The 23,145-nt window shown below is 44.0% G+C and overlaps 1 protein-coding gene across 2 annotated transcripts in view; it reads left to right on the top strand.

Moving 5' to 3' along the window:
- ASAP1 (ArfGAP with SH3 domain, ankyrin repeat and PH domain 1) overlaps window positions 1–23,145 on the top strand; it is an 803,986-nt gene that overhangs the window by 140,622 nt on the left and 640,219 nt on the right. For both annotated transcript variants that reach the window (XM_030219214.1, XM_030219206.1), the window contains exon 4: window positions 19,999–20,071. In XM_030219214.1, the coding sequence (XP_030075074.1) occupies window positions 19,999–20,071 (73 nt within the window). The remainder of the gene's footprint in view (window positions 1–19,998; window positions 20,072–23,145) is intronic.

Raw genomic sequence — 23,145 nt, 5'->3', positions numbered from 1 at the left:
GCGCTGTTGCGCCCTTCTCCGGTACCGGGGGTTGCTTGCGCCGCCGGTACCGACGACTGAGGCGATGGATGGGCCCTCGTCCGTGGTGAGGTCTCCCGTACCGGTACCGCTTGCGGTACTGGCATCGGCTGCTTTCCAGGCGGACTCCCCGACGACATCGATGGAGGGAGCTCCATCGCCGCCGGTACGGGAGTCTTCCTTTCGACGCACCCACCGTGGTCATGTTCCCACGGAGTCGATATGGGCACGGCTTCGGACAGAAGTACATGAACTGGTGTCCGACACTGATGGTGAGGCCTCGTGGGAGGCAGAGAAGGACATCAGATATTTCTTAGATGAGGAGTCTGACGGTCTTCCTTCTGATCCCACTCCCTCCCCTGAAAGATAGCTTTCTCCTCCCGAGAGTCTATCTTTCGCGGCCTTTGTCCGGGAAATGTCTACGGCCATTCCCTTCCCTGTGGTTACAGAAGATGAGCCAAGGGCTGAAATGTTTGAGCTTTTGGACTATCCTTCGCCACCTAAGGAATCGTCCACAGTACCCATGCATCATGTCCTCAAGAAGAAATTGCTGGCGAACTGGCGAAGCCGCTAACTAATCCCCACATTCCCAAGAAGATCGAATCCCAGTATTGGATCCACGGGGACCCGGAGTTGATGCAGACTCAAGTTGCCTTATGACTCTGGTGTGGTGGATCTGGCCCTTAAGAAGGTCAAGAGTTCTAGAGAGTATGCTTCGGCGCCCCCGGGCAAAGACTCTAGAACCTTGGATTCTTTTGGGAGGAAGGCCTACCATTCTTCAATGCTCATTTCCAAAATCCAGTCCTACCAGCTCTACACGAGCATTCATATGCGGAACAATGTGCGGCAGTTGGCGGACTTGGTGGACAAGCTCCCTTCTGAGCAAGCCAAGCCTTTTCAGCAGGTGGTCAGGCAGCTGAATGCGTGTCGTAAATTCCTGGCCAGGGGTGTTTACGATACTTTTGATGTCGCGTCCAGGGCCGCTGCTCAAGGTGTGGTGATGCGCAGACTCTTATGGCTGCGCGCCTCAGACCTGGAGAATAGGCTCCAGCAGCAGATAGCAGACTCTCCTTGCCGGGGAGATGATATTTTTGGAGAAAAGGTCGAACAGGTGGTAGAACAGCTCCACCAGCGGGACACCGCTTTCGACAAATTCTCCCTCCGGACGCCTTCAGCATCTACGGTAGATGTTTTTATGGGGGAAGGATGACTGTTCCCTATTCTTCTAATAAGTGTAGGTACAATCTTCCCTCTCACCAGCCTGATGCCCAGGCCAAACCCCAGAGCAATCGTTCTCGTCAACAGCGTGCGCCTCAACAGGCTCCTGTAGCTCCCCAGCAAAAGCAAGGGACGGGCTTTTGACTGGCTCCAGCAGAGCATAGCCGCAATCAAAGTGTCCGTGCTGGACGATCTACCGGTTGTGGGGAGGTTAACATTTTTTCACCAAAGGTGGCCTCTCATAACCTCCGACCAGTGGGTTCTTCAAATAGTCCGGCTAGGATACTCCCTCAATTTCGTTTCAAAGCCTCCAAATTGCCCACCGGGAGCTCAATCCTTCAGCTTCCAGCACAAGCAGGTACTTGCAGAGGAACTCTCCGCCCTTCTCAGTGCCAATGCGGTCGAGCCCGTGCCACCGGGGCAAGAAGGGCTGGGATTCTATTCCAGGTACTTCCTTGTGGAAAAGAAAACAGGGAGGATGCGTCCCATCCTAGACCTAAGGGCCCTGAACAAATATCTGGTCCGAGAAAAGTTCAGGATGCTTTCCCTGGGCACCCTTCTTCCCATGATTCAGGCAAACGATTGGCTATGCTCTCTGGACTTAAAGGATGCTTACACTCATATCCCAATACTGGGAACACAGCACTTTCAGTATTGTGTGCTACCCTTTGGTCTCGCCTCCGTGCCCAGGGTGTTCACAAAATGCCTGGCTGTCGTAGCGGCGTCTCTACCCAGACTAGGAGTGCACGTGTTCCCTTACCTCAACGATTGGCTGGTGAAGAACACCTCCGAGGCAGGAGCTCTACAGTCCATGTAGATGACTATTCGACTCCTGGAGCTACTAGGGTTTGAGATAAATTATCCAAAGTCCCACCTTCTTCCAGTTCAGCAACTCGAATTCATAGGAGCTCTGCTGGACTCTCAGACGGCTCGTGCCTACCTTCCGGAAGCGAGGGCCGACAATCTTCTGTCCCTCGTTTCCTGGGTGCGGGCGTCTCAGCAGATCACAGCTCGGCAGATGTTGAGATTGCTGGGCCACATGGCCTCCACAGTTCATGTGACTCCCATGGCTCGCCTTCACATAAGATCAGCTCAATGGACCCAAGCTTCCCAGTGGTACCAAGCTGCTGTGGGTCTAGAGGATGTAGTCCAGCTGTCCACCAGTTTTCTTCAATCCCTGCAGTGGTGGACAATTCGATCCAATTTGACTCTGGGACGTCCTTTCCAAATTCCTCAGCCGCAAAAAGTGCTGACAACGGATGCGTCTCTCCTGGGATGGGGAGCTCATGTCGATGGGCTTCACACCCAAGGGAGTTGGTCCCTCCAGGAACAAGGTCTACAGATCAATCTCCTGGAGTTACGAGCGGTCTGGAACGCTCTAAGGGCTTTCAGGGATCGGCTGTCCCACCAAATTATTCAAATTCAGACAGACAACCAGGTTACCATGTAATACATCAACAAGCAGGGGGGCACCGGATCTCGCCCTCTGTGTCAGGAGGCTGTCAGAATGTGGCTTTGGGCTCACCGATACGGCATGTGTCTTCAGGCCATATATCTGGCAGGCGTAAAAAACAGTCTGGCCAACAGAGTGAGCAGGATCATGCAACCGCACGAGTGGTCGCTCAATTCCAAAGTGGTACACGAGATCTTCCAAGCGTGGGGCACCCCATTGGTGGATCTGTTTGCTATCCGAGCCAACCACAAGGTCCCCCAGTTCTGTACCAGACTTCAGGCCCACGGCTGACTAGCGTCGGATGCCTTTCTCCTGGATTGGGGGGAAGGCCTCCTGTATGCTTATCCTCCCATACCTTTGGTGGGGAAGACTTTGCTGAAACTCAGGCAAGACCAAGGTACGATGATTCTGATCACTCCTTTCTGGCCGCGTCAGATCTGGTTCCCTCTTCTTCTGGAGTTGTCCTCCGAAGAACCGTGGAGATTGGAGTGTTTTCCGACCCTCATTACTCAGAACGAGGGGCCGCTTCTGCATCCCAACCTCCGGCCTCTGGCTCTTACGGCCTGGATGTTGAGAGCGTAGATTTTGCCTCCTTGGGTCTCTCCGAGGGTGTTTCCCGGGTCTGTCTTGCTTCCAGGAAAGATTCCACTAAAAAGTTACTTCTTTCTATGGCGGAGGTTTGCCATCTGGTGTGACAGCAAGGCCCTAGATCCTCGCTCGTGTCCTACACAGACCCTGCTTGAATACCTTCTGCACTTATCTGAGTCTGGTCTTAGACCAACTCTGTAAGAGTTCATGTTACTGCCGATCTCGGGACAGCCTTTAGTTGTTCGCTTCATGAGAGGTTTGCTGTTGTCAAAGCCCCCCATCAAACGTCTTACAGTGTCATGGGATCTCAATGTCGTTCTCATCCAGCTGATGAAACCTCCTTTCGAGCCACTGAATTCATGCCATCTGAAGTACTTGACCTGGAAGGTCATTTTCTTGGTGGCAGTTACTTCAGCTCGCAGAGTCAGTGAGCTTCAAGCCTTGGTAGCTCATGCTCCCTATACCAAATTTCATCATAACAGAGTAGTCCCTCCGTACTCACCCTAGGTTCTTGCCGAAGGTGGTGTCGGAGTTCCATCTGAACCAGTCAATTGTCTTGCCAACATTTTTTCCCCGTCCTCATACCCGCCCTGCTGAACGCCAGCTGCACACATTGGACTGCAAATGAGCATTGGCCTTCTATCTGGAGCGGACACAGCCCCAAGACAGTCCGCCCAATTGTTTGTTTCTTTTGATCCCAACAAAAGGGGAGTGGCTGTCGGGAAACGTACCATCTCTAATTGGCTAGCAGATTGCATTTCCTTCGCTTACGCCCAGGCTGGGCTGACTCTTGAGGGTCATGTCACGGCTCATAGTGTTAGAGCCATGGCAGCGTCAGTGGCCCACTTGAAGTCAGCCACTATGGAAGAGATTTGCAAGGCTGCAACGTGGTCATCCGTCCACACATTCACATCTCATTACTCCCTTCAGCAGGATACCCGACGCGACAGTCGGTTCGGGCAGTTGGTACTGCAGAATCTGTTCGGGGTTTAGAATCCAACTCCACCCTCCTAGGCCCATTTTTATTCTGTTCCAGGCTGCACTCTCAGTTAGTTGAATAAGTTTAGGTTAGTCTTAGTTATGTCCTCGCCGTTGCAAGGCCCAATTGACCAATGTTTGTTGTTTTGAGTGAGCCTGGGGCTAGGGATACCCCATTCGTGAGAACAAGCAGCCTGCTTGTCCTCGGAGAAAGCGAAAGCTACATACCTGTAGAAGCTATTCTCCGAGGACAGCAGGCTGATTGTTCTCACCAACCCGCCCGCCTCCCCTTTGGAGTTGTGTCTTCCCTTGTCTTTGTGTTTGCTATTTACTGGACTGACGAGCACGCTCGCGTTTGGGCGGGAAGACGGTCGCGCATGCGCACGCGAGGGCTAGCAAACGCTGTTGTTAGTGAAGATCTCCGATTGGAGGGGCTGCCGTGGATGTCACCCCATTCGTGAGAACAATCAGCCTGCTGTCCTCAGAAAATACCTTCTACAGATATGTAGCTTTCACTTTCTCCCCCCCCCCCCCCCCCCCAGCCCCCTCTTTGCTAAACTGCTTTACTACATCCCATTAGTCTGTACTGGTCTGGTATAGATGACAAGGAAGGAAAAATTATGTTCTTACCTAGTAATTTTCTTTCCTTTAATCATACCAGACCAGTCCAGATGCCCTCCCTGGCTAAAGTCTGACAGAGTGTTGTTTCTTTTAGGTATCCCTGGCTGTTCCACAACGCTTCAATACGCTGTGATGCCCTACAGCACTGCCTACTTCATCTTCTCTATTCAATCTCCTGCCACTTGTTGTTGTGCCAGCTCTGTATGACTCCTGTTACTTGGCATCATGGAGTTCTTTCCCCGGATTCAGGGGTAGATCTCTATGTGTTTGGGCAAGCTCAGTATGGACCATTCCCTCCTGCTTACTTTACTGTGAGGGGAAGTTGCAGTTGCCTTTGGCCAAGCAAGAACAGTGAGGTTCTGCATATTGGCTCCAAGAGTTTGCCTGTGTTTTCTTCTAGACTTCAGAGCACCATTGCTTGGCTATTCGAAATACTGAACATTCCAGGCTGCACGATACCCTTAAGGGGTGGTTTACTTGGAACTATTTTCTCTGTCTCCTTCCGCTGGTAGATGGACACAACCCATTAGTCTGGACTGGTCTGGTATAATTAAAGGAAAGAAAATTATCAGGTAAGAACATAATTTTTCCATGTTCACTTGTGTTAGGGACCCAGGGAAGCTCGGTTTTACTTTGGTTCAGGCAAAGTTTGTTGTGTTTAGCCCATTCCTGAACTGATGTCAGGTAATAAACTTTCAGGACTGTAGGTAAGTCAGGTGCAGTGGGTATGAGTAGCTGTACATCATCCGTGTAGCTGTTGACTTAATCAACTCAGTTAGTGGCTTGAGGTAGATATTGAACAGAATAGGTGACAGTATCAATGCTTGTGGTACCCCACAGGTCAGCGCCCATGGTGGCGATGAGTTGTTACCAAACATTATGGACTGTTTGCCTGTCAGATAGGATCTGAACCAAGCAAGTACTGTTCCATTCAAACCTGTTTTTGTCAGTTGTGCTAGCATGATTTCATGATCCACAGTGTCAAAGGTTGCTGAGATATCTAGCAGTACTAACACCGAGGCAAATTACCTTTCTCGCTTTCTTTGAAGATCATCTAGTAGGGATACGAGGACCGTTTCTGTTCCATAACTGGGTCTGAATCCAGATTGACATGGATCTACCAAGTTTCTCTCTTCTAGCCAATCACTGAGTTGAGTTTAGACACTTTGTTCTATAAGTTTCCCTAGAAGTGGGATGTTGGATACTGGCCGCTAACTTTCAGGTTTGTCCTGGTCAAGGTTATTTTTCTTTAGCAAAGGGTACATCAGTACCCTTTTTAATGTTGTTGGTAGTTGCTCATTATAGAGAGTTCATGATTTTTGTGGCACCTACTATGAAGCTCACACTTGCCTGCTGCACTATCTTTGATGGGCAAGGGTTGAGGGAGCAGGTGTTGGTTGAAGGTTCCTTAGGATTTCGTCAAGGCTTTCCTCTATTATTGGATTAAAAGTGTCCTCTATGCCGGTGTCAGGAGGGGACAAGTTTGTGCACTCCTGGTTAGCTGATTGGATACTGGGTGGACTGCCTGTAAATCCTGGCAGAGTTTTAAAAATTTTGTTGGCAAAGTATGCAGCAAAGTCATTTTAGTTCAGATTTGACTGGGCAGGCTTGTTCTGTTGTGGGGGTTGTAGTAGGCTGTTTACTATACTGAACAGCTGCTTGGCAGCCTGTGCATTGTTGACCAATTGCTTGCAATAGAGGTGGATCTTGCTGCTTTTTTAGAAGACTCTCAAGATATTATAAAAACTAGATCTACCCTATTAATGACCTTTGGTCAAGAAAAAGATACTTTGTTGGTTCTGAAAATAGTTTTTCAAAAGAAAGATTGAATTTATTGTGGAGCCCTGATTGTGTTTGCAGATGTGACAAGGGTACTGAATACATATTTTTGGATTCACTACAATTTGAGTAGTTTCTTAAAGGTCATGAAAGTATTTCTGTGGGTTTGGTGTATAAATATAGTAAACATGCGCTATGTTTAATAGTTAGATTTTCTGACTTGATTGCTTTTTTGATAGTTGAGGTGATGTTTTCCTCAAAACAAGGGCTAGTTGGATATGGATTGGAAAATTGCTTTATTTTTGTTATTCTCCGAGGACAAGCAGGCTGTATTATATCCACAGTTGGGTCAGCGATCCGCACCGGCCTGAGAACTGGCATTTTACATAGCAAAAGGTTTGCTAGAGCCTTCTGAGCGCGCAACACGTCAGACTGCACATGCGCCGAGTGTCTTCCTGCCTGCCGCGCTAAGTTCTTTTTCTTCCGCGCGAGGAGCAACAGTCAGTTTCTGTGGTTCCTCTCTCTGCCCAGGAAAAGAGCCTTTGAGTATTTTTTCGAGTTTTTGGCCTCCCTTTCTTTGTTTTCTTTAAAAAAAAATATATACAGTGGGGGAAATAAGTATTTGATCCCTTGCTGATTTTGTAAGTTTGCCCACTGACAAAGACATGAGCAGCCCATAATTGAAGGGTAGGTTATTGGTAACAGTGAGAGATAGCACATCACAAATTAAATCCGGAAAATCACATTGTGGAAAGTATATGAATTTATTTGCATTCTGCAGAGGGAAATAAGTATTTGATCCCCCACCAACCAGTAAGAGATCTGGCCCCTACAGACCAGGTAGATGCTCCAAATCAACTCATTACCTGCATGACAGACAGCTGTCGGCAATGGTCACCTGTATGAAAGACACCTGTCCACAGACTCAGTGAATCAGTCAGACTCTAACCTCTACAAAATGGCCAAGAGCAAGGAGCTGTCTAAGGATGTCAGGGACAAGATCATACACCTGCACAAGGCTGGAATGGGCTACAAAACCATCAGTAAGACGCTGGGCGAGAAGGAGACAACTGTTGGTGCCATAGTAAGAAAATGGAAGAAGTACAAAATGACTGTCAATCGACAAAGATCTGGGGCTCCACGCAAAATCTCACCTCGTGGGGTATCCTTGATCATGAGGAAGGTTAGAAAATCAGCCTACAACTACAAGGGGGAACTTGTCAATGATCTCAAGGCAGCTGGGACCACTGTCACCACGAAAACCATTGGTAACACATTACGACATAACGGATTGCAATCCTGCAGTGCCCGCAAGGTCCCCCTGCTCCGGAAGGCACATGTGACGGCCCGTCTGAAGTTTGCCAGTGAACACCTGGATGATGCCGAGAGTGATTGGGAGAAGGTGCTGTGGTCAGATGAGACAAAAATTGAGCTCTTTGGCATGAACTCAACTCGCCGTGTTTGGAGGAAGAGAAATGCTGCCTATGACCCAAAGAACACCGTCCCCACTGTCAAGCATGGAGGTGGAAATGTTATGTTTTGGGGGTGTTTCTCTGCTAAGGGCACAGGACTACTTCACCGCATCAATGGGAGAATGGATGGGGCCATGTACCGTACAATTCTGAGTGACAACCTCCTTCTCTCCGCCAGGGCCTTAAAATGGGTCGTGGCTGGGTCTTCCAGCACGACAATGACCCAAAACATACAGCCAAGGCAACAAAGGAGTGGCTCAGGAAGAAGCACATTAGGGTCATGGAGTGGCCTAGCCAGTCACCAGACCTTAATCCCATTGAAAACTTATGGAGGGAGCTGAAGCTGCGAAGTTGCCAAGCGACAGCCCAGAACTCTTAATGATTTAGAGATGATCTGCAAAGAGGAGTGGACCAAAATTCCTCCTGACATGTGTGCAAACCTCATCATCAACTACAGAAGACGTCTGACCGCTGTGCTTGCCAACAAGGGTTTTGCCACCAAGTATTAGGTCTTGTTTGCCAGAGGGATTAAATACTTATTTCCCTCTGCAGAATGCAAATAAATTCATATACTTTCCACAATGTGATTTTCCGGATTTAATTTGTGATGTGCTATCTCTCACTGTTACCAATAACCTACCCTTCAATTATGGGCTGCTCATGTCTTTGTCAGTGGGCAAACTTACAAAATCAGCAAGGGATCAATACTTATTTCCCCCACTGTATATTGATTTTCCTTTATTTTCTTAGCATTTTATTACCAAGGTAGAGTTTCCTTTCTTTTTTGGCGCTTGGCTGAGTCCTTCCCTCTTTTTATGCTCTTTTTTTTCTTGGCACAATCGTGCCTTTTGATTTAGCCAGTGCTGTCTTCCCTTGTATGTCATCGAAGACACCCAGCGGATTCAGACATTGTACTTGGTGCATCCGGACCATCTCAGGCACAGATACCGATTCGTGGTGTATCCAGTGCCTTGGGCCTGACCAGCTCGTTGTGCCCTCTGTCTTCGCATGAAGAAGAGGCTGGAAAAACTTTGTCGGCTAAATTAAATGGTCCCTGAAAAAGGGGCAAGGAATGGTAAAAAGAAAAGGGAAAGACCCGGTTGAAGTCGAGGTCTGAAAGCAGCTCAATGACTACAGAAAAAATAATAAAACTTAAAACCCGGGCAAGACAATTTTAAGAAAAATAAAGAAAGGGAAAAAAGGTTCCAATAACAAAGACAGGAAAAATTGCTGGAAGGCACAAAAATAGCTCTGTAGACCAAGTGAATGAGGACAAGTAAAAACGCCTCCTTACATGGAAAAAGAAGAACTGAGAAGACTGCGTTCACGCGACGGGCGGGGACACTCATGCATGCACGGTGAAGCACGGCTTGCGCTTCAGAAAGCTCTCTTTTAGCTATGGCAAAATGCTGGACATTGCCCACTTGTGAGAATGTATAAGCCTGCTTGTCCTTGGAGAATTAATTTTTAACCAGCCTCATAACCTAGTTCTAAGGGTACTAAAATAAAGTTGTCAGTATAAGAAGAAATAGAAAATGCTGAAGATTCTAATATAGATCCCAAAGTACTCATAAAAACATTAAACAATATTGGAAACAGGTACCCCACAAACAGGAGACCAACATTTCAAAAAATTACCCATATTTCTTTTTACTTTATATCTACTATCCTGCAAAAAAACTCTAAACCAATTCATGACTGCTCCTGCTAAACCAAGACCACTCAATCATTCCAACAGCAAGATATGATCCATCATATCAAACGCTCCTGAAACATCAAACTGTAGTAAAACAGATGGTATTTTCCTACTCAACCATGTTTTTATATTAGAAATTAAAGTTGATAACAAGGTCTATGACCTTGTTGTGTTGTACGTAAACCTTGAAAGGTATCCAAAAAGTTCATTTGTTTCAGAGGCTACTAAGGATTCAATCAACTTTGCCATCCAAGGTATACTGGCCACTGGACGAATATTTGAAGTTAAAGACAAATCAGTTCCGTCTGACTTGGGAATAGATGTTAAAATGATTTTTCCTAGATTAACAGGGAAAATTCCCTCCTTAAACAATGCAGTCACAAACGCCTATGTTTACTAAGCGGCACTATGGGCACGTTAGCATTTTTAATATGTGTAAATGATTTACATGCGTTAAATGTTAACGCGCCCATAGAAATGTAAAGGCATGTTAGCATTTAACATACCTTAAATTTACAGGCACATTAAAAACGCTAACGCACCTTAGTAAACATACCCCAAAATTAGTTATCCAGAGTACTACTTTTTTTTGGAATACTTTTCATCAGAAATGATGGACATAAATCTAATAAACAAGATTTGAGTGCTAATTCGTTCAACTTAATTGCAATCAGTTTCTTGAATCTCTTGAAAAGTAGACCAAACTACTTCTGTTATCGTGATTTTCTATAACTTTCATGGAGACAAAAGAATAACTATTAAGAGAGAATCTTATTTTCTCCACTTTATCAACAAAGTAACTAGCCAAGTCTTCCGCTGAAGGATGCTGTATTTCAGAAACTTCAGTCACTGATGAAGTCCTAGTGATATTAAAATCCTAAAAAGTGTTTTAGAGTTATGAGTACCCTCACCTTATTAATGTTTTGTAATACAACTTCTTAGCATCAGATATCGCCCTTTGATATTTTAAAACCATTTCATGCCATGATTTCTTACTCTGTAAATCTTGAGTCTTTCTCTAGACCCTTTCTAACTTACGACAAGATCTTTTCAAGTCTCAAAGTGTATTAGTGTTCCAAGGAGATTTAAGCACTCTTTTATGTTGTTTAATACCATCCTCTGGGAATTGATCCAGTTCCAATTTGATATCATGGTTGTATCATGTATTGCCATTTGGCCTCTTGTCAACTCCCAGGGTATTCACTAAATGTCTAGTGGTAGTTGTGGCATATCTGCGCAGGCTGGGAATGTATGTTTCCCTATCTGGACGATTGACTGATCAAGAACACTTCACAGGAGGGGGCATCAGAGTCAATGTGCCTAACTATTCGGGTGTTGAAGTTACTAGAGTTTGGCATAAACTACCCAAATCCCACCTTCTTCCAGTACAGTGGATTGGGATACATAGGACTCTTGATACATTGCAGGCTCAGGCTTTTCTTCCACCAGCGAGAGCAGAGACCTTATCAGCGCTTTCCTCCCAAGTCCGAACCAGCAAGCAGGTCACTTTTTGGCTAATGTTGAGATTGATGGGCCACATAGCCTCAACAGTGCATGTCAAGCCCATGGCACTTCTCCACTTGAGAGAAGCTCAGTGGACCTTGCCTTCACAGTGGTCTCAGGCGGCTGGGAACCTAGCAGATGTCATCCAGGTTCCTCTAGAGTTGACTCATGCCCTTTTCTGCTGCACAGTTAGGATGACAAATTCCACCTCCTCAGAAGGTGCTAACAGATGCATCCAATCTAGGATGGGGAGCAGGGGACTTGATCTTCTCAGGAAACAGATCTCCATAACAATCTCCTCAAGCTGAGGGCCATTTGAAATAACATAATAACATAACATAGTAGATGAAGGCAGATAAAGACCTGTACGGTCCATGCAGTCTGCCCAACAAGATAAACTCATACCATAAGATATGATGTGATACTACATATGTATACTTAATCTTGATTTATCCTTGCCATTTCCAGGGCACAGACTGTAGAAGTGTGCCTGGCACTGTCCTTGTTTTCCAGCTTCTGAAGTTACGCCTGAAGCCCACCCCAACCCATCCACATCTGTCTAGCCAAGATAAGGACAGAGGCCATAGAAGTCTTTCCGCACTGGTCTATCTAGCTTAAAGGCTTTCAGAGATTGGCTGTAAAAACAAATTATTCTTATCCAGAGAAACAACCAGGTTACAATGTTTTACGTAAACAAGTAGGAGGGAGGGTATGGGACCCTACCCCTTGTGTCAGGAGACAGTGGGGGTGTCCTAGTGGGCCCTCCTTCACAGGATGGGCTCCGAGTCGCATATCTCTTAGGAAAGGACAACTGCCTGGCAGACAGACTGAGCAGGGTTTTACAACCACACGAGTAGCCTCTCAATATGGGTGTGGGCCACAAGATCTTCCAAGAGTGGGGCACCCTCTTGGTGGATCCTTTTGCCACTCATCTCAACAACAAGGTCCCCTGGTTCTGCTCCAGGCTGAGATTGCACAGCAGACTAGCGTAGATTCTTTTCTCCTACATTGGGGGGGGGGGGGGGGGGGGGTCTTTTGAATGCGTATCTTTCAATACCTCTCATAGAGAACACTTTACTGAAACTCAAGACCAGGGAACTATGATCTTAACTGTGCCTTTCTGGCCAAGGCAGATCTAGTTCCCTTTTCTTCTGGAGTTATCCTCCGAAGATCCGTGAAGATTGGACTTCTTTCTGACCCTCATCAAGCAGAATGAGGGGTCTCTTCTGCATCCCAACCTCCAATCCTTGGCCCTCACAGCTTGGCTGTTGCACACTTAGAATTTGAAACCATGGATTTGCTGGAGGGTATCTCCCACATCTTGCTGTCTTCCACAAAAGACTCCACAAAGAAGTGTTACTTATTGAAGTGGAGGAGGTTTGCTGTCTGATGTGAGGGCAAGGCCTTAGATCCCCTCACTTGTTTTACACAAAAACTGCTTAAATATCTCCTGCATATCTCTAAGTCTGGTTTGAAAATCAACTCTATAAGGGCTCATCTTGGTGCAAATAGTTCTTATCACTGTGTGGGAGGTAAACCCATCTCAGTGCAGCCTCTAGTTGTTCACTTCATGTGAGGTTTGTTATTAACAAAACCTCCTATCAAACCTCCAACTTTGTCATGGGATCTCAACATTGTACTCACCCAGCTGATGAAAGCCCCTTTTGAGCTGCTTAATTCCTGTCATCTGAAGTATTTGACCTTGAAAGTTGTGCTTCTAGTGGCAGTCACTTCAACTTGCAGGGCAAGTGAGCTTCAGGCCCTAGTAGCTGACCTACCTTACACTAAGTTTCACCACAATAGAGTAGTTCTCCGCACACATCCTAAGTTCCTTCCTAAGGAAGTGTCGGAGTTGCATCTTAATCTGTCAGACGTACTATCAACATTTTTCCCAAAACCATATGCCCATCCTAACATAACAATATAACTTATATTCTGCTTGTACCTCACGGCTCAAGGCAGATCACAATAAAAGAAGCTGGTCATGTCCCGAAATCTGTATAAAAATTACTCCTACCGAAGTATTAGATTGAGTAATAACTTTCTGAATCAAATACGTTTTTATTGTTTTTCAAAATTGTAAATAGTTCGTTTCAGAGAGCAGTAGGGTTATAACTTGTTTTTTCAAGATGAGCTGCTTGAAATGAGACTAAAGTGTCAAGCAAACAAAATCTTTTTGTATACCCTACCAACGCAACTTAAATGCCTGTACCCTGCAACACAACGAAACCAAAGCTTGTAATGGATATATAATAACTCTTCCTCTCTACGATTCCTTAGTGTGTCTGTACACACGAACCTTATTCTACCACAACATTACAGTATTTGTTCATACCAGAATTGACGAACGCCTTTACGGTACTATGTAAGGCCACATTGAGCCTGCAAATAGGTGGGAAAATGTGGGATACAAATGTAACAAATAAATAAGGTTAATGATCTTGTAGTTCTGATTTTCCTAATAAAAATAAAATGATCTAATCCATAGTCCATATAGAACTTTATAAATGAAACAATAACATTTTTGTACTCTTGCAAAGACCAGTAAGTGGTGATTCTTAATATAGAATTGAGATACTCTATTGGAGTTTTCCAAAGAGTAAATCAAACGAAGTGCAATATTTTGAATAATCTGTAAACGCTTCATTAATTGCTTAGAAACATCCAGATATACAATATTGCAATAATATAACATACTCGGAGTCAAAGACTGCACTAATAAACAGTAATGATCTTGTTCAAAGTATGTACGTGCCAGCCTAAGGTTACATATGGTAAAAGTGTTTTGTGTCAACAAATTAACATGGGGATCAAAAGATAACTTAGAGTCTAGTAGAATACCTAGAACTTTTATAAATGGAGAAAATTGATGTCTGATTAATTCTAACATTATTCCTTTCTTCCATAACTGAGTGACTAATCAATAGAAATTTTGTTCTGTCTGTGTTTAACTTAAGTTTATGCATTTTCATCCATGATTCTAAAGTAGTCATGACATTATGTAATAAGAATGAACAGGATGCTACCATAGAATTTATAGGAATCGTGATTGCTATGTCATCTGCATAACTATAAAAGTGGACTCCCAATTTCTCCATGACATACCCCAATGAATACAAATAAGCATTAAACAATGGTGAGCCCTGCGATACTCCACAAGGATTAGTCAATTTCTCAGAATATGTTTCATCTATTTTAACAGTATAGTTGCGATGTTTCAAAAAACCCCCAAAGAGGCAGTCATACACCTTCCCTGTAATTCCCAGTTCATTCAGTATCCATAATACGATCTCATGATCCACCAGCTCGAAAGCACTCGATAGATCGAACTGCAGCACCAAGACCTTCCTACTCTCACACAATAGTTTATGAATATTATCAATTAGAGAACCAATTACCATCTCGGAGCTGTAGTTCGACCTAAACCCTGATTGGGAATAGTGTAAGAGTGTACTGCATACCTTAGATTGCAAGCAAGTCTTAACCTTCTATCTGGAGCAGACTAAAGCCCATGGACAGTACACCTTTTTGTTTCTTTTGATCCAAACAGGATGGAGTGTCACAAACGCACAATTTCCAGTTGGCTAGCAGATTGCATCTCCTTTGCTTATGTCCAGGCTGGGATGACTCAAAGGGACATATCAAGGCTCATAATGTCAGAGCCATGGCTATGTTGGTAGTTCACTTGAGGTCAGCCTCCATAGAGGAGATTTGCAAAGCTGTGCCATGGTCATCTGTCCAGACATTCACATCACATTACTGCTTTGAGTCAGCTGGTTTGGATAAGCAATCCTGCAGAATTTGTTCAGTGTCTAGACCACACCTCGAATATTGTGTTCAATTCTGGTCACCGCATCTCAAAAAAGATATAGTGGAATTAGAAAAGGTGCAGAGAAGGGTGACGAAAATGATAAGCGGCTAGGGCTCTTCAGCTTGGAGAAAAGGCGTCTGAGGGGAGATATGTTAGAGGTCTATAAAATAATGAGTGGAGTTGAACAGGTAGATGTGAAGTGTCCACGCTTTCCAAAAATACAAGGACTAGGGGGCATGTGATGAAGCTACAATGTAGTAAATTTAAAACGAATCGGAGAAAATATTTCTTCACTCAACATGTAATTAAACTCTGGAATTCATTGCCAGAGAATGTGGTAAAGGCGGTTAGTTTAGCGGAGTTTAAAAAAAGGTTTGGACGGCTTCCTAAAGGACAAGTCCATAGACTGTTATTAAATGGACTTGGGGAAAATCCACTATTTCTGGGATAAGCAGTATAAAATGTTTTGTACATTTTTGGGATCTTGCCGGGTATTTGTGACCTGGATTGGCCACTATTGGAAACAGGATGTTGGGCTCGATGGACCTTTGGTCTTTCCCAGTATGGCAATACTTATGTAGGTGTTCTTTGGGGACAGCAGGCCAAGTATTCTCACATTCACTCCCACATCCCCTTGGAGTTGAGTTTAGCTTTTTTACAATGACTGAGGGACCTGCGCTTGCACGTTGGGCAGGAAGGCACCAGCGCATGAGTGGTGGGACGCTGCTAGAAAGTTCTTGAGCTCACTCGTCAGTGTCTGCACCCACATGTGAGAATATTTGGCCAGCTGTCTTCGGAAAACATCTGCCTGCAGTTACAACAGGTCAGTAGCTGGCGTAACTGTGGGTGCCTAAATATACCATGTTATGCTAGTATCCTGTTATGCTAGTATGCTGATACCATGTTATGCTAGTATCCTGTAATGGAATCTAGTTGCCCAGGTGCTGTTATAGAATAAGCTTTCACCATTTGGGAGTTATAGAATATCCCCATAATGTCTGTAGAATTTTTTAAAATTTTAAAATATTGAGTACAGACAGAATTTTAAAATTTGCTCAGAATTGTCCCAGGTATAAACTGTTCTGCCTTAAAACATGCTGTGATTTTACACCATGCTTCAAACTTGACCTTACTTGGCCTACTAATTTATCCTTCCATTGCCTTCTCCCTTTCACATCCAATCTATTCTAACCTGTCTGCACTGTTATCACAATGCATATTCCAATCGTTATTAAACAGCCAGCTAAAACCAAGCTAGTATTCAATGGAAGACTTGGTTTTCATAATTTCCAACTGTTGCAAATAGGTAAAAACAGATAACTTACTATATGCAGATAATTGAAAAATAGAGAGTTCTACCCAAGTAGGATGAGTACTTGAAGCTGGATTCTGATCAACTGGATGACATACTGCCAGACTGAAGAAGTGAAAATTGAGCAACTGTAGAGATGAATTCTGAATTAATGCAGAGGTGAAAGTTCAACTTTAGTGCAAAAGGAATCTCTCTGACTGGATGGATGCAGAGTTTAATGCAGGAAGGGTGCTGGTCCTTGTGAAAAGGGGGGATGTTGAGCAACTTATGTGTGAAAAAGAGAAGAGGGACAGAGAGCGTTGGACTGCTTCCTCTAGAGCCCAATTCTGTTCTGTAGGGTTGGGTGCAGAGAATACCCATAAGACTAGGGGACTGAGGAAACCAAGGAGGTTTGATTGAGAACAGGAGATGGCATTGCATCAAAAAGTTGAAGCCACTTAGTTTAGTCTATGTTTCCCCTTCTCTGCGCAGCTGTTTGTGTACACTCAAAGCAAAGCAAACAAACCTATGAGCTGCTGCATCCACTTTGTTGTTCTTTATTGTTGGTAGCATTTTTATTTAATCTCACTTATATTTTTAAACATGCCGGCTTATGCAGCATATGGATGTACACAGAGGAAGTATAATAAAGAAATAGCTTTTTATAGGTAGAGCAATTTGTTATAAATCGTAATCAGTGTGTCATTTGGAAGGGCGGGTTATAGGGACACCCTAGCATGCATTATATTCATGCAGCTATGCTTTTTTTCTTCTGCTAAAGGGTCACTAAAACAGACATCATGTTATGTGAATCAGGTGCTCAACAGAGTTTCTATATATATATATTTATATCTATGTCTATATATATATATATATTTTTTTTTTTACTTATTTATGGCAGTTGTATCCCACGTTAAACATGAATTATGTTGAAACTTGGGAGCAGGGTTTTGGGAACTTGCTCCTTTTGTTTTGTGGAATGCAGTGGTATATTATAAAAATGCACTTAATATTGTTTATTACTACTATTTAAAAGAAAGGCAGAGCTACCTTCATGCAGAAGTCCAGAGGTGAAGATGTGATTCCATGTTTCCCAATGAAAGGAGAGTTTAATTTTACTTCCAATCTTTATAACACCAGGCTTCCCAAAGCAGATTACAATAATAGTTAAGAGGAACCCATCAGTAAACAGGATATCTTTACTGAAATGTGGACATGTATTACTGTATTGTATAGAAACAGTGTAGAAAAATGAGCACAAAATACAACCTTTATTAGTGCTTTTTCCACCAGCTACAATAATTTTTTAAGCTGTCTTAGTGATATTCAGTTTTGATGTCATGATATTTATATCTACATATAGGACGCTTCAAATAAATTAAAAAGCTGTCAAGTAAAAAAAACAACAAAAAACGTTTGTCCTGCCACCTGTTAAGGCGCTGCCACCCAACTGGAACAGCGTTTGACTTTTTACAGATGGACCACGCATAGGTAGTCCATTATTTCTAATAATCTTTTACGATTGCTTTCAATAGCGGATGCTATTGTTTTTGGTGCACTTCTGACTCCGCCTACTGCCAGCAAACTATATTTACTTTCTTCAACCCATATGGGCTAGATAACCTCATACTGTCTCCTGTTCTCAATCTAACCTCTTTGGAGTAAATGACCAATATGGTCAAAGGAAGTACTTTGTACTGTAGCATAAATCTGTCAGGATTCTCAGTGATTGGAGGAAATAGGTCAAATGCAAGGAGTGTCCTATGAAAACAAAAATTACAAGTCCTACAGGAAGTTGATGTTTGCATAAGCTGTATCATACAAATAGAATAAATGTAAATATGCACACACAGTTGTGGGGGCAGAACATCTCTTTTTTTCATCTTGACCTATTATTTTTCCAGTGACTTATTCCTGGCTATATCCAAGAGCTTTTACTCTATTCTCATCATTATTGACTATCTTCTTCTTTTGACACTTAATCCCACTGACTGCTTGGTATTCTGCCCTCGCTTGCATTTCAGGAGTCTGTTCTTTCTTGGTTTTTCTTCTTTTCTCTCCAATCACATTTTAGTGTATGCTCTGGAAAGTCCTCCTCTTCCAGAATTTCTTTCTTTCTGAATACAGTACCAAAACCCTTATCCATACGCTCTCATCACCTTCCACTGTTGCACTCTGCTCCTTGCACGTCTCCCTCTGAACCATCTCTCTCCACTTCAGTCCATTCAGAACTTAACTGCGTACTCACATGATCCCAGTTCTCAGGTCACTTCTTGCTCTCTGTTTCTGTGTATTTATTTATTAGGATTTATTTACCGCCTTTTTTGAAGGAATTCACTCAAGGCTGTGTACAGTATGAATAAATCAGACATGAGCAATAGACAATTACAGCAGTGAAAATATTCAAATAACACAAATTATGGCATAGTATAATACTTATACTGTTGCCCTGAATTGTGCACTTAAAGTAAATGTCACTTATAAATTTAAACAAATAAAGCCTCATAAGCCCAGGGTACCACTTAATTGGACAACACCTGAATTGGCTCTCATCATTGGCTCCTACCTCCTCCGAAAACACCTACAGAGCAAAACAACTCCAAATGGAGAAAAAAAGGTCTGCAGTAAAAAAACGGAGGGGGTTAATTCTGACTATTTTATTAATAAAGTGCACAAACAATAACCCAAACTACTTTCCAAGCTACCTCTAACTTTCAAAAATCAGAAGAATTAATTCAAAATGTAAAACATATGCATAAGGGAACAAAAAGTGTACTTAGCTTCACCATGGTAATGCTGGCAAGAAACAATCCAGGGAATACTCTAATTATTGTTCAAAACACATGTCTATGATATCACATCATTGGTCCATTGAATAATCAATCAAAAATATCCAGTAACTCTTTCTCAACAGATCCAGGAATCCTTCTGTTGCTCTACTTCATCTGGAGAAAAAAGACCAAAATGACCACTTTTCTTCCAAACAACACGAGCCATCAAGCACAAAATGGCGACTGTCTAAATAGATGCCTTAATCGGCCACACCCCCTAGGACTGACATCATATCCTGTTGGCTAACTTTCATATTAATATATTCAATATTACATCAGTAGAATGCTTCCCATTCTAACTGACAATCAGAATGGGAACAACACGAGCCATTGGCACAAAATGGTGACTGTCTAAATAGACGCCTTAATCGGCCACACCCCCTAGGACTGACATCATATCCTGTTGGCTAACTTTCTTATTAATATATTCAATATTACATCAGTAGAATGCTTCCCATTCTAACTGACAGTTTGTCTTGAATGCGTTGTAAGTTCCCACAGAGCAGGAACAGTCTCATTTATTGGTGTACAGTGCTGCATACATCTAGTAGTGCTGTAGAAAAGATAAAATGTGATTTATTTTTGAGATTTGTTAACAGACTTTATGAAGGGTAGTAGTAACTTTTAGTATTAGAATGTGTTTTGATAAATACTGCCATTATAAATGAATTCAGGTTGTTCAGTAGCACTAGAAAGTACTTAACTTTTCTGCTAATGAAACCATTTTTGTTTATTGCAGGCATTAGATCAAGATAGAACTGCTCTACAGAAAGTAAAGAAATCTGTGAAAGCAATATATAATTCTACTCAAGGTAATTTTCACTGAAATTTTTGTCATTCACTAAATAATTATTGGGGTTATTTTGCTACTTAATCGAGGTTAAAGAACTGTTAATTCACATGAAAGTAGCATCTAGACAGGTCATGGGATTTCGTTTGTGTCATTTAACTTGTTTATTACTAACCTTCTGTTATGATTCTGCTAGACAGGCAGGGGAATGTTTGGGACTCGCTTCTGATTGGCCTGTTGGGTTGAGCTGACGTCTGAAGCAGCAGACGTCAGAAACATGATCTATCTATTTAAGCTTACCTCTCCCTACAGGCCATGCTATAGCGTTTGATTCCTGTCAGCTGAAGCCTGTTCCCCTTTCTCTCAGTCTGTGGTGTTGCACACTGTGTGTTTGTTGAACTTTGTTTACTCTCCTCGTAGCTTGTAGCTTCTGTGTTTGCTGGGTGTTTCCAGCGTGAGCTTGATTGTTTCACTCCCCTGCACCTAAGTCTGTTCCCTGCTTGCTGCTGTAGTGTGGTCTGTGGTAAGCTTGTCCCTTGTATCGTTCCAGTTTGTTTGTTTAGTTTCCCTTTCCTCAGTGTAACCCTTTATGTGCTGAATTTAGTACTTGCCTTCTGTAGTTCTGCCTCTGTCGGAAGCCTTCCTGTCCTTGTATTTGCTCCTGTTCGTTTGTTTAAGTTTTCCTTTGCCTTACATTTGTCTGCCATGTTTGCCCTGCTTCCTGCTGTTTGGTCTCCCAGAAGCAGCTTCCCTTTAGCATGTTTTTTCCCCTTTGTTTCCTGAGTCTGTCCCCTGATTTTGGTGAGCATTGCTCCTGTCTGATCTGTGTATGCTAAGGCAACTTTCTCTGTTCGCTACCCTTGTATGCTGTGGGGCCAGCCTTGTGCATTCTTGTGTGTGGATTCCCTTTACCCTTGTCCGCTCTGTGGCACAGCCTTGTGTATTCCTATAGTAGCTTCTGGCTGTCGCCCTTTCCCTGGTGTCTCTAGCTTGCGCTTTGTGAGTTGCTTGTTCTCCAGTCCCTTGGGGACCCCTTGTTTCTCTTTGTCCCTTCCCAGTGTATGACTTGGTTTCTGTTTGACCGTGAGGCCCGCACGCTTGGACTCTGTATGAGCGGGTTCCCGTTCGGCCGTAAGGCCAGCCTGAGGGTCTATCTCCCTTTTCCTGGTGGTGCTAGTTGCTTGTCCTGTGTGTGCGGGGCTTGGTGGCTGGGGTTATGTGTAGCGCCTGTTTGGTCTACCCTAGGCCTTGGCCAAGATCCTTCCTAGGCCTCGGCCTGGGCTCAAGGGCTCACAAACAGAATTTACACCTTGTCAGTAATGTAATTTTATAACCTACTGCTTTGCACGTTTTCTCCTCCAAATCTTTGCAGTCTTAATGGAATCTTCTTTGTGCTACAAGACCAGTCCAGATGTGGGCAATATGCCCCTCGCCAATCAGTAGATGGAGGCACTGTTTCAGTGACATCGCCACTAATATAAGAAGAGTTGCAGCCCTAGAATTTGCCTGTATTTCTATTTCTCCAGCAGATGGTGTACATTAGACTAGTGCATCAGGATTTAGTGAAATATGCTTGACTTACTGTAGCCTAGCACCTTGAGGTTGAGTTCCTGGCTGAGCATAGCTCTTAAGGATTACTCCAGACCTTTCCGTGGTTGAGCTTGTGGAGCTGTGTTCCTCTTCAGCCACAAGCCTCATTCCTCAACCCTTGGATCTTGGCTTGGTGTGGCTGAGTTAGTGAGGTTCCTGTGTGGCCTCTGTCCCAGACCTTGTTGCCCTTGGACCTGAATCTAGGGGATGGAGTCGATTGGACTGGAGTGGTCTCTCCTCTGATATAGGGTAGTAAGCACAGTCCTTTCAAGCTCTTCCCCTATCTTTGCTTCTGTTTCCCTATCCATCTTCACCTGCTCCTTTACTCCCTAAGTCTCCTGAATTAAAAAAAAAAGAATTGGGGGGGGGGGGGGGGGGGGGGAAAGGATGTAGTTGCAGCGGCTGTATCTTTTTCTTTTGGTACCCCTTCTAGTCTTAGTCTTAATTGGTTCCTTGGCACTGAAGGAACTGTATCACTTAGAGCATGAAGAGGGAAAACTTAGAGGTGTATTTTCAAAGGACTTAGACTTATAAAGTTACATAGTAACCAGTGGAACTTTGTAAGTCTAAGTGCTTTGAAATTAAGCCTCATAGTCATTTAGGTAACCAGTGGCAGCATATCTTCTTGGAGGCGGCCACTGCTTCAGTGGGAGGGTATTATTGGAGTATCTGAGAGAGTCTCACCATCCTTTAGTTTTGGGGCCCTTTCTCTGGAGGTCCTTTGTTTGGCCATATGGTTCTGGAGTCTATGAGAGGGTTCCAGTATGTCTGGTGATCATAGGGACCCCCCGCCCTTCCTGGTAACTTACACTCTATCTGTTAAGGTGGGGAGCTTACAGGCAGATTCACCTGGTTATAGCCTCATGGTGGTAATTCCAGTGGTTTTTTTGTTACCTGCATATAGACATAATAAGGATAGCCTGTTATAATGCTTGGAGAAGAGGTCCACTTACCTTGTGGAGGTTTGGAGGAGGGGGCATGGTGTTCAGAGACTTGCATGCTAGTGGAGTTTGGGCATTGGTTTGTATAGGCTTGTTCCTTAGCATTAGCAACAGATGAATCCAGAGACGTGGGTTGTGACCATCTACCAGCAGGTGGAGATAGAGAGCACTGAATTGAACTCTGTTTTACTGGACGGGTTGCTTCTGGGACATTCAGTATTCTCCATCTCCAGCAGGCTCTATCTCTTGGATTCCTTTGACTGCAACTCCTGTTCCAGTTTTCTGGTTCAGTGCAGCTTGGGGTGCTTTGGCTGAATGGTGCCAGCTTTAGAGGGTACACCTGGTGACACCAGGTCCCTCCCCCACCCCGGACTCCTCTCCAGCCCCTTTGCCACCGTCTCCTTCCAAAGACCCTATAAAAAAAAATCCCGTCACAGAGGATTTCTCTCTGTCAGGTGTGTAATTGCACTTTTTATGTTGGTGGGCTCCATTTGGGAGAGTGAGGTGGGACTTAGCCTGCATGCAGCACTGTCTTCCCTGGACATCGTTTCTCTGTTCAGCTAAG

This window comes from Microcaecilia unicolor, chromosome 1, assembly GCF_901765095.1.
Source record: "Microcaecilia unicolor chromosome 1, aMicUni1.1, whole genome shotgun sequence".
Classification (NCBI taxonomy): domain Eukaryota; kingdom Metazoa; phylum Chordata; class Amphibia; order Gymnophiona; family Siphonopidae; genus Microcaecilia; species Microcaecilia unicolor.
This window is presented reverse-complemented; position numbering and strand designations above follow the sequence as displayed.